The sequence below is a fragment of the Salmo salar genome, chromosome 16 (assembly GCF_965601325.2).
Source record: "Salmo salar chromosome 16, fSalSal1, whole genome shotgun sequence".
Lineage (NCBI taxonomy): Eukaryota > Metazoa > Chordata > Actinopteri > Salmoniformes > Salmonidae > Salmo > Salmo salar.
The window spans coordinates 28,791,536-28,804,377 of NC_138306.1; the positions used below are offsets into that span (position 1 = coordinate 28,791,536).

The 12,842-nt window shown below is 41.1% G+C and overlaps 1 protein-coding gene and 1 non-coding gene across 4 annotated transcripts in view; both read right to left on the reverse strand.

Annotated features, from left to right (window-relative positions):
* Nucleotides 1-4,908, reverse strand: part of LOC106573489 (FERM domain-containing protein 5) — a 123,227-nt gene extending 118,319 nt beyond the window's left edge. For all 3 annotated transcript variants that reach the window (XM_014148577.3, XM_014148576.3, XM_014148575.3), the window contains exon 1: nt 4,542-4,908. In XM_014148577.3, coding sequence (XP_014004052.1) covers nt 4,542-4,643 — 102 coding nt within the window. In that variant the 5' untranslated portion in view covers nt 4,644-4,908. The remainder of the gene's footprint in view (nt 1-4,541) is intronic.
* Nucleotides 4,909-6,009: 1,101 nt separating this feature from the next.
* trnah-gug (transfer RNA histidin (anticodon GUG)) lies at nt 6,010-6,081 on the reverse strand. The gene has a single exon. It is a non-coding gene; the product is annotated as a tRNA-His (tRNA).
* Nucleotides 6,082-12,842: the final 6,761 nt, after the last annotated feature.

Genomic DNA, 12,842 nt, shown 5'->3' on the forward strand with positions numbered 1-12,842 from the left:
TTGCCTTTAAATTGTTTAACTTGGGTCAAACATTTCAGGTAGCCTTCCACAAACTTCCCACAATAAGTTGGGTTAATTTTGGCTCATTCCTCCTGACAGAGCTGGTGTAACTGAGTCAGGTTTGTAGGCCTCCTTGCTCGCACGTGCTTTTTCAGTTCTGACCACAAATGTTCTACAGGATTGAGGTCAGGGATTTGTGATGGCCACTCCAATACCTTGACTTTATTGTCCTTAAGTCATTTTGCCACAACTATGGAAGTATGCTTGGGGTCATTGTCCATTTGGAAGACCCAGTTGCGACCAAGCTTTAACTTCCTGACTGATGTCTTGAGATGTTGCCTCAATATATCCACATCATTTCCCTTCCTCATGATGCCATCTATTTTGTGAAGTGCACCAGTCCCTCCTGCAGAAAAGCACCCCCACAACATGATGCTGCTACCCCTGTGCTTCAGAGTTGGGATGGTGTTCTTTGGCTTGCAAGCCTCCCCCTTTTGCCTCCAAACATAACGATGGTCATTATGGCCAAACAGTTCTATTTTTGTTTCATCAGACCAGAGGACATTTCTCCAAAAAGTACGATCTTTGTCCCCATGTGCAGTTGCAAACCGTAGTCTGGCTTTTTTTTATGGCGGTTTTGGAGCAGTGTCTTCTTCCTTGCTGAGCGGCCTTTCAGCTTATGTCGATGTCGGACTCGTTTAACTGTGGATATAGATAATTTTGTACCTGTTTCCTCCAGCATCTTCACAAGGTCCTTTGCTGTTGTTCTGGGATTGATTTGCACTTTTCGCACCAAAGTACATTCATCTCTAGGAGACAGAACGCGTCTCCTTCCTGAGCGGTATGACGGCTGCGTGGTCTTTTTTTCTGAGGTTTTGTTTTGGCTGATTTATTTTGATTTTCCCATGATGTCAAGGAAGGAGGCACTGAGTTTGAAGGTAGGCCTTGAAATACATCCACAGGTACACCTCCAATTGACTCAAATGATGTCAATTAGCCTATCAGAAGCTTCTAAAGCCATGATATCATTTTCTGGAATTTCCCAAGCTGTTTAAAGGCAGTCAACTTAGTGTATGTAAACTTCTGACCCACTGGAATTGTGATTAAGTGAAATAATCTGTCTGTAAACAATTGTTGGAAAAATTACTTGTGTCATACACAAAGTAAATGTCCTAACTGACTTGCCAAAACTATAGTTTGTTAACAAGAAATTTGTGGAGTGGTTGAAAAACAAGTTTTAATGACTCCAAGCTAAGTGTATGTAAACTTCCAAATTCAACTGTATGACACCCCATTCTTTCTGTAGACATCTTTGAATCTTAATTCGGAGAAGATATTTTTTTGAAAAACATGGTCACAAAAAACGGAGGGAGTTTTAACAAAAAAATTCTGTTACCAAAATTGGCATTTTCACAGTTCTCCCAGTGAATGTGTTTTTTTTTTTTTAATGTTCACTACAAATTGTTACAAGTAGTCCTTGTGCATAGAGTTTTATGGTTTGTTACATTTTCAAATCAATGTTTTTATTTTGGCATATCGTGGAATTGCCCTGAGGTAAATTAAGCTACAGGAAAAAGGTGATAATGTTACGATCGTCTGAAGAACTGGACCAAGGTGCAGCGTGGTAGGCGTACATTTTACTTTTGATAAAAATGACACCGGAAAATACAACAACGAACGTAAAGCTATATGCAGTGCAGAAAGCAACTACACACAAACAAGATCCCACCATCACAGGTGGGAAAAAGGGCTGCCTAAGTATGATCCCCAATCAGAGACAACGATAAACAGCTGCCTCTGATTGGGAACCATACTAGGCCAACAAAGAAATAGAAACCTAGATATGCCCACCCAAGTCACACCCTGACCTAACAAAATAGAGAATAAAAAGGCTTTAAGGTCAGGGCGTGACAGTACCCCCCCTCCCCTCCAAAGGTGCGGACTCCAGCAGCAAACCTGAACCTATAGGGGAGGGTCCGGGTGGGCATCTCCTCTCGGTGCAGACCGTCGCTGGAGGCTCTGGACTGCAGACCGTCGCTGGAAGCTTCGGGCCATGGATCATCACTGGAGGCTTCGGTCATGGATCATCACTGGAGGCTTCGGGCCATGGATCATCACTGGAGGCTTCGGGCCATGGATCATCACTGGAGGCTTCGGGCCATGGATCATCACTGGAGGCTTCGGGCCATGGATCATCACTGGAGGCTTCGGGCCATGGATCATCACTGGAGGCTTCGGGCCATGGATCACCACTGGAGGCTTCGGGCCATGGATCACCACTGGAGGCTTCGCGCCATGGATCACCACTGGAGGCTTCGCGCCATGGATCACCACTGGAGGCTTCGGGCCATGGATCACCACTGGAGGCTTCGTGCCATGGATCATCACTGGAGGCTTCGGGCCAGGGACCGTCGCTGGAGGCCGAGTGCGTGGAACTGGCACAGGACGCACCGGGCTGGAGAGACGCACTGGAGGCCGGGTGTGTGGAGCTGGCACAACGCGTCCTGGCTGGATACCCACTTTAGCTCGGTAAGTGTGGAGAGCTGGCACAGGACGCACTGGACTGTTAAGGCGCACTGGAGGCATAGTGCATTGAGCCGGCGCAGGATACATTGGCCGTGGAGGCGGACTGGAGGTCTGGAGCGTAGAGCTGTCACAACGCGTCCTGCCTGAATACCCCCTATAGCACGGCAAGTGCGGGGAGCTGGCACAGGCCGCGCTGGGTTGTGCTGGCGAACTGGGGATACCGTGCGTAGAGCTGGCGCAGGATATCCTGGGCCGAGGAGACGCACTGGAGACCAGGACCGCTGAGCCGGAACAATCTGTCCTGGACAGATACTCACCCTAGCACGGCAACATGGTATCTGAACCGTGACCAACTCCTCATCGTAATTATAGGGAGTTGGTTCTTGTTCCCACCTTTGCTCCGCTCGCCACCCCGTGTGCCCCCCCCCCACAAAAAAATGTAGGCTGCCTATTGGGCTTCCGTCGTCTCCTTGATCCCTATTTTCCTCGCTGTTCCTCTCTCGCTGCCTTTGTCTGCTCCCATGAAAGGCAATTCTTTCCGGGCCTGGATCTCTTCCCACGTCCAGGATCCCTTACCGTCCAGGATCCCTTACCGTCCAGGATATCCTCCCATGTCCAGGATGTCGGCTCCTCCTGGCCACGCTGCTTGGTCCTTTGGTGGTGGGATCTTCTGTTATGTCCGTTGTTGGAATGAGACCAAGGTGCAGCGTGGTAGGCGTGCATTTTACTTTTAATAAAAATGACACCAGAAAAAACAACAAAATACAACAACGAACATAAAGCTATATGCAGTGCAGAAAGCAACTACACACAAACAAGATCCCACCATCACAGGTGGGGAAAAGGGCTGCCTAAGTATGATCCCCAATCAGAGTCAACGATAAACAGCGGCCTCTGATTGGGAACCATACTAGGCCAACAAAGAAATAGAAACCTATATATGCCCACCCAAGTCAGACCCTGACCTAACAAAATAGAGAATAAAAAAGGCTCTAAGGTCAGATAATGCGTGACAGATAATGGCTAGAGTAATGTTGCTTGTTTTTGCTGTACTCTAAATAGCATTTTAGAGCTTTTAAATTGTAAAAAATTCAGTAAATGAGCTTCAATTTTAAATATATATATATATTATGTTGGGGGGGTTACCCCTGATGTAAGGCTGATGATAAGAATGTAAACCAGGGAAACCGCGACTTCAGTGTTAGACTCAATGTTTATTATGAGACTGAGTGGTACACAATTTATACAGGACAAAATAATAAAGTGCGCCAAGAGTGTGGCTCCTTCTTTCGCTTCAAACTCAAGCATTACCCATGAACCTTTGCTCTTCTCCCAAGAGCCAGAATAACATTTCAGAGTCCCACCTTTATAAACGCACAATAAAGGTCTCACAATAACATAGACCTCTATTGTAAGTATTGATTTTGTTGACAAATTCATATATAACTTGACAGTGATGGGATTATCTCCTCTGAATTAATTTGAATTGTTACAGCTAGATTGTAACTCTGTTAAATCTAGATTGTAACACAGTTACAGCTTCATTGTAACTCTCACTGTCAGATGAATTACTCTATAAAAACGATAAGTATAGACATTGGAAATACAATGCTGCTCAAAGCCTATAAAATCAAGTGTTCGAAAGGTTGTTGATCACTTTTCAAACTTCCAGCGCTCATGGTGAATAATAACAATACCAGTAGGCTATTTGTCTGTGATAAACCATTTCCTTTTTTGCCATGTCTTGATCAGTCACAAAAACATCGATAAGGTCCTGAGCATTCAGTCTATTCGTCGGACGACGAAACTATCGATATTTGCATCAAGTCTAATGGCATATGGTAATAAAATGTGTCGGAAAACAAATGATTCACACAACAATAGATTCAGACGGTGACTATCGCGGGATGCAGGCACTTGCGCGCTTTTCTTCCAATGAGAGACAATTTCACCACTTGATATTCTCTGCTGATGGCATATAAACAATTATTGTCTGAATATAGTAAGTGACTGACCTGAATTGTGCAGGTATATTCCGTATCATCCAGGAGTCTGACGGTGCAGTCGTATTCTCTATCCAGATTCCGGATACTGCCACTCATTATTCGGCTCAACATCTTTTCACAGAATTGCTGGTCTGCGTCTAGGACCAGAGCAATAATCTGAACACAGCATAGAAGTAGGCTAATGTCACATTGAATGACTACATTTTCCGATCAACCAGACGAGCAGCAGCTGAAGATTGTAATGCCAAGACACAGCGCATTGTCTATCCCATGAAGTGAACACAACACAGACACGAGCCACAGTGCGGAATCATTGAAAGGAGCCCGCATCCAGATCCAGCAGCAATTCACCCTTGTGTACCCGTAATCGAAAGATGGGTGACCATTCACCACTCACTGCTTGCAACTTGAGCTAGAGGGCGGATCCCTTAGAGTAAACTGACGTCAATGAGAACCAACGGGGAGAGATTTCTACAAAATGGGCAATATAGCCCTTAGTATAAACAGAATATTTTTTTTCATCCTTTCATTTTCTTAAACCACCAATTGGCACTAGACGGTAAAAATGTGGGATTTTCAGTCTTCTCTGAAACCCATGTTTATAAATGTTTACGACAGGCAAGGCCTCTTTCATGTGTGAAGAGCAAACGGATGAGGGATTGTCTGAAGTTTCAGTCCCTATTTGACAAAATGTTAAAAACATTTGTTTTAAATGCATGAGGAAAAAGTCGTCAAGAGAACATCATGCTATTCAATGGCCAGTAGGCCTACAGGCATGCTGCATCTATAGCCTATAGGCCACAGTCAGATCAATAGGCTATCACAATAAAGCAGTTGAGTAGACTTGATAGACAATGGTTGTCGGCAACAATAATAGTGTATTGCATATTCACAAGGGTAAGATTTTCTTTCCCAATTGCAGTGACGAGTTAACCTATAGTCAGAGCAGTCATGAAACTTTCATATAGGCGACGGTATGTGCATGAAACTATATAAAACAATTAAACATTGTGGGGGTTAACAATAGTAAAAAACAAGACAATAAACAGGGCTGCAGGGGGCTCTTCTCATAATTAGGCCCAATAGGTTAGCCGGACTAAATCATATACAATTTGCGGGCAGGTATGAAGACAGGTTTTTATGTAGCCTACCATTCCGAATATGATAGTTTCATTCAATATTATTTGAATGACATACATTTAAAAAAGATGGCTTTTCACACAGTCTCAGGACAACAACAGCACAGCAACACAATATATCGACGAGACGCTTTCACCCCCTAGTGGACATATAACACAATTCTTATATGAATAACACTCCAGCCGATTTGGTAGCTTCGCTGTGTTCGGGAATATTGGTTCGACAACGCAATGACTGAACAAGGATAATGTATCATATACATTGGAGCTTTTAAATTTGTCAAATAATAAGCATAAGGACAAAATTATACCCTTATGCCGTGACATTGTGTTTGCAATGCCGTGACCCGGATTCGAACCGGGGTTGCTGCGGCCACAACGCAGAGTACTAACCACTATACGATCACGGCGAGCTACCAGGGCTTGTACAGAATGGGAGATATTGGGCTTATAACCTAACAAGCGGCGATACATTCAACTACAGGTAGCTATTTCAATTGATCAATATATGGTTAGAAAACGTATTCTTGATCAGGTTGAACCTTTCTGTATTTTATATTCATTTCAAATTTCGAATGATATGTTTAGTAAACTATTCAGATATACTGAATCTGAAGTCGTTTAGAACTAGCCTAGCTAACGTTGGATACTGACGCCTGTCCATAATCAGTAGCTAGGTACCTAAGTTAGCTAGCTAATTTCTTTATTTTTGCTTGGGAAATTTCAACTGGAATTGTAAATGTTCAATGTAATTAGCTAGCTAATATCCTCTGGTTTTTCATCTGCTCATCATGCTTGCTTATGTTTGTGTTAGCCTTATTTGTCTTCTGATGTGTTATTTTTTCTTTCAATCAATGGAATTGTAGACATGTTAAAATGTTTAATAGGCTATACAGTGGCATGCGAAAGTATTCACCCCCTTGGCATTTTTCCTATTCAAGGGCTTTATTGGCATGGGAAACATATGTTAACATTGCCAAAGCAAGTGAAATAGATAATAAACAAAAGTCAAATAAACAATAAAAATTAACAGTAGACATTACACTCACAAAAGTTCCAAAATAATAAAGACATTTCAAGTGCCATATTATGTCAATATACAGTGTTGTAGCGATGTGCACATAGTTAAAGTACAAAAGGGAAAATAAATAAACTTAAATATGGGTTGTATTTACAATGGTTAGGAAATGCAGCTCAGCTTCCACCTCATTTTGTGGGCAGTATGCACATAGCCTGTCTTCTCTTGAGAGCCAGGTCTGCCTATGGCGCCCTTTCTCAATAGCAAGGCTATGCTCACTGAGTCTGTACATAGTCAAAGTTTTCCTTAAATTTGGGTCAGTCACAGTGGTCAGGTATTCTGCCACTGTGTACTCTCTGTTTAGGGCCAAATAGCATTCTCTCTCTCTCTCTCGTCCACTGAGTCGTTGGGACCGCCCTTCAACATCATTGGATAATGCTGGGCAGGCCTCTTGCTAGCTGTCACTCAAATGCGAGAGCTCATTGGCTAAAGCTCGAATTGCAAGGAGGCTGGCCCACATGGGAGGAAATGTAGGGAAAATGGCACAGCACAGGTTCAAGAAAACAGTCGTTTTTAGGGCCGTGCACAGATAGAGGGCAGGTGCTCATGTTAGAGGGCAGGTGCTCATTTTCATAGGCCTATTTATTCCTGAAACAACACAGAAATCACAAATTGTAAGCAAGCTAGTTGCCTCCTAAATACTTGATTGACATCAGGAAAACAGGGTGGGCTATCAGCTGATCATTGATGTTGATGATTGATGTAAATCTGATAGTTAGCTAGCTCGATTATATTTTTACTGATTGTGGTTTAGCTTCAATGCTCCTTAATAATAACTTGGTAATATAATATTCAGAATAACAGTGACAAAAACTGTATACCCAAAAGGGCACAGACCTCTTATCTGTGCACGTGGCTGGTTGCTTTCAAACTAGGGATTTCGTTGCTAATTGAGGAAAAACAGTAATTCTGCTCATAGATTATTGACACATCCAGCCCAAAGCGGGAGGTTTAAAAAATGTTTCTTAGTTGCCAAAGTACCGGAGCATGTCTTTATTAAGTTGTAAATATATTTTTTCTTAAGGAATATGTGTTCACTGTGGTGGTAATGACTGTGTGGCAGTAATGACAAGGTGGAAAGGGATATTTAGAATATCATTGATTGCTATAAAGACTGTAAAATATAATTTGATAAACCGTATTGAGCAGGGGTATACCCATTTTTACAAAAGTCATACAAAAAGTCTCTACATTCTGATGGTAATAGCCTGGAAATCGTCATTACCGAAACATTTTGTGATGGTAATGACAATGCTAGTAATGACAATTTGCTACATTTCTGGATTTTCTACCAGTTGAACCACTATCATTTGATCAGCTATCATTTGATCATTTCCAACCACAACATGAGATGTATTCTTTCAAATAGAGGACAATCTTGATGAGTTATACGCAGAATACAAATATGATCTTATCTTTACATATTCAAAGTGACTTTTCTTGAAGGTGGAGATATAATATCATACACTCTCCATGTCATATCCTTGTTCTCCATTGCCACTTCCCAGTGATTTTAATGATGCAATACAAGGTAACAAATGGCTTATGAACATCAAATATTTATTTTGTTTCCATTTCTTTTACTCTTTTTCTAAACAGGTGCATTAAATATTTTCTAAGTGTAATACATTGCTGAATATCAAAAGTATGGGTGAAGGACATGGCAAAAAAAAGTGTAAAACAGTGAAATTGAGACATTAAATGCTTTAGAAAATGAACAGAAAAACTAAATTGAAAGCTGAAAAAAAAGCTTAGGTCCAATGCAACCGTTTTTATCTCGATATCAAATTTATCTCAACATAAAAGCAGCTCTTTCACAGTATTAATCCAACCTCATAGTGTGGAAATATACAGTCCCAGTCAAAAGTTTGGACACACCTACTCATTCAAGGGTTTTTCTTTATTTTTACTATTTTCTACATTATAGAATAATAGTGAAGACATAAAAACGATGAAATAACACATGAAATCATCAACACCAAAAAAAGTGTTAAACAAATCAAAATAGATTTTATATTTTATATTCTTCAAACTAGCCACACTTTGCCTAGATGACAGCTTTGCACACTCTTGGCATTCTCTCAACCAGCTTCACCTGGAATGCTTTTCCAACAGTCTTGAAGGAGTTCCCACATATGTTGAGCACTTGTTGGATGCTTTTCCTTCACTCTGAAGTTCAACTCATCTCAAACCATCTCAATAAGGTTGAGGTCGGGTGATTGTAGAGGCCAGGTCATCTGATGCAGCACTCCATCCCTTTCCTTCTTGGTCAAATAGCCCGTACAAAGCCGGGAGGTGTGTTGGGTCATTGTCCTGTTGAAAAACAAATGATAATCCCACTAAGCGCAAGCCAGATGGGATGGCGTATCGCTGCAGAATGCTGTGGTAGCCATGCCGGTTAACTGTGCCTTGAATTCTAAATAAATCACAGAAAGTGTCACCAGCAAAGCACCCCCACACCATCACACCACCTCCTCGATAGTTCACGGTGGGAAACACACATGTAGAGATCATTCATTCACCTACTCTGCGTCTCACAAAGACACGGCGGTTGGAACCAACACTCTCCAATTTGGACTCATCAGACCAAAGGACAGATTTCCACCGGTCTAATGTCCATTGCTTGTGTTTCTTGGCCCAAGCAAGTCTCTTCTTATTATTGGTGTCCTTTAGTAGTGGTTTCTTTGCAGCAATTTGACCATGAAGGCTTGATTCACACAGTCTCCTCTGAAAAGTTGATGTTAAGATGTGGCTGTTACTTGAACTCTGTGAAGCATTTATTTGGGCTGCAATTTCTGAGCTTATTCTCTGCAGTAGAGGTAACTCTGGGTCTTCTTTCCCTGTAGCGCTTGTTGGTTATTGCGACTGCACTTGAAGAAACTTTCAAAGTTCTTGACATTTTCCCGATTGATTGACCTTCATGTCTTAAAGCAATGATGGACTGTCATTTCTCTTTTCTTATTTGAGCTGTTCTTGCCATAATATGGACTTGTTTTTTTACCAAATAGGGCTATCTTCTGAATACCACCCCTACCTTGTCACAACACAACTGATTGGCTCAAACGCATTAAGAAGGAAAGAAATTCCACAAATTAACTTTTAACAAGGCACACCTGTTAATTGAAATGCATTCCAGGTACCTACCTCATTATGCTGGTTGAGAGATTGCCAAGAGTGTGCAAAGCTTTCATCAAAGCAAAGGGTGGCTGCTTTGAAGAATATAAAATATATTTTGATTTGTTTTACACTTTTTTGATTACTACATAATTTCATATGTGTTATTTCATAGTTTTGTTGTCTTCACTATTATTCTACAATGTAGAAAATAGTAAACATTAAAAAAAAAATGGAATTAGTAGGTGTGTTGATTTTCCCGTATTTAAAACACAGGAAATCACATTTTGACTGCACTGGGCCTTTAAGGTTATTTTATTAACTACTTGATATATGTCAAAATAAAAAATAATTAACCTGGGACAAAAAAAAGCCTGTAGTTGCAAAATCACCCATATATTTTTAAGACCTTAAACTATTGTAACCACAAGTTATGCCCCTAAAAAGCAACTTCTCGTTTTGAAAACGGCCTATCTGGCATCGATATGGGCCAGAAACCTTTATTAGAGTGTACAAAATGTATTGTAAAGTATAAATAAGATTTATTTGGTCATAAAGTCAGTCTCGTCCAAAACGTAGATTTGCAAGGTGATAGGAAAAACTTGTATGTCACGGAGTGAACTGTACGGTTGGGTTTATTTAAGGGATAATGCCCTCGAAGCCGGTGTTTGGAGGATATATTAGCACGGTTGCCGTCTCAGGCCGGCAAACCATGCCAATATATCCTCCAAACACCGGCTTCAAGGGCATTATCACTTTTATACAACGGGTTACTAACATATTCAAATAATGATTGACATATTTTCATATTTTTTTTTAATTTTGGTTAATTTATTAATGCTATTTCATCCTTCCACAAGATATAGTCCACAAATCTAGGGTTGCTACCCAAGCTGTCTGGTCGTTCGTTCTATCTGTTCGGTTGCCAGAGATGCGACCCAGTCGTTCAGTCTTTGTGTTCTGTATCTATGGACGCGACCCAGTCGTTCCTTTTAAAAGCTCCGTTGCCAGTTCTTATCCCTTGCTTGCTCACTAGCCAATTACGGCTAACTTACGGTCACGTCAAACATTGCAGCAAGAATAACAACAGTAGCTGCATTTGCTTTTGTTTAACTGTTTTCTAGTGACAGTTATTTGGAAACATCCAAACAATGAGCTAATGAGGCGCGATTTCACCTGGCATAGAAAATGTGCTCTCTTGTCAGGACACTGTTGTTCAGAGGAGCTAGCCAACAACACAATCACTTCAAACTGAAACTGGAAATATTGCAAACTAGCTGCACTTCGTTTCGTTTGACCTTTTTTAAATGTCAATTTCTTTGTATATATCCATAAAATGATGCCAGCTTGATTCATGATTTCGACTGGATGAGAAACGCTGCCTGCCTGTCTGCCTCGTCCCAACACGTCCATTACTATGGGACAGCTGGAGATGGAATTTAAATATTGAAACAATGTTGCAAATGTCGGAGGGACAGAAAGCAAGGTTTATACAAATCTCGCTGTTTAAAACTAAATGTTAGCCTAAAGGAATTGTGAGATAATGTCTAGATGTTTTTTATAGTGGAGATCAAGTTTATAAATTGCCTGGCTGGGCTGATGAGACAGTGGATTGCGCAGTCAGATGGAACAGACTAAATAGGTATTTTAAAGTAATATATTTAGCCCGTGGTAACTTGGGGAATAGACACCGGCTGGAATGCGGTTTTAACCAATCAGCATTCAGGATTAGACCCACCCATTGTATAATTCAATACTTTCCACATACCTACAGCTGACAGCACCCAAGTATGCGACCCGACCATAATGCCCATGGTCAATTTGGTTTGACATTCAGTATCACTTAGGGACCGTCAGTAAAGTGCATTCAGAAACCCCTTGACTTATTCCACTTTTTGTTGTGTTACAGCCTGAAATCAAAATGGATTAAGTGGATTTCTTTCTCACCCATCTACACACAATACCCCATAATGAAAAAGTGAAAACATGTTAAGACATTTTTGCAAATTTATAGAAAATTAAATACAGAAATATGTAAATTACATAAGCATTCACAACCCTTTGCCACAACACTCCATATTGAGTTCAGGTGTGTCTAATTTCCTTTAAACATCATTGAGATGTCACTACAGCTTGATTGGAGTCCACCGGTGGTTTGGACATGATTTATACTGAACAAAAATATAAACGCAACATGCAACAATTTCAATAATTTTACTGCGTTACAGTTAATTTAAGGAAATCAGTCAATTTAAATAAATAAATAATGCCCTAGTCTATGGATTTCACATGACTGGGCAGGAGCTCAGCCATGGGTGGGCCTGGGACGGCATATGACCCCGCAAGGGGAACCAGGCCCTGCCAATCAGAATTTGTTTTTCTCCACAAAAGGGCTTTATTACATACAGAAATACTCCTCAGTTTCATTAGCTGTTCAGGTGGTTGGTTTGAGACGATCCCGTAGGTGAAGATGCTGGATGTGGAGGTCCTGGGCTGGTGTGGTTACACGTGGTCGGCAGTTGTGAGGCCAGTTGAACATACTGCCAAATTCTCTAAAACTATGTTGGAGGTGACTTATGGTAAAGAAATGAACATTAAATTCTCTGGAAACAGCTCTGGTGGACATTCCTGCAGTCAGCATGCAAATTCCATGTGACATTGTGTTGTGTGACAAAACTGTACATCTTAGTGGCCTTTTATTGTCCCCAGCACAAGGTGCACCTGTGTAATGATCATGCTGTTTAATCCTCTTCTTGATATACCACACCTGGCAAAGGAGAAATGCTCACTAACAAGGATGTAAACAGATTTGTGCAGAAGATTTGCCAAAAATACCCTTCTTGTGCACATTAAACATTTCTGGGATCTTTTATTTCAGTTCATGAAACATGGGACCAGCACTTTACATGTTTCATTCATATTTTTGTTCAGTTTGGAAAGAAACACACCTGTCTATATAAGGTCCCACAGTTGACAGTG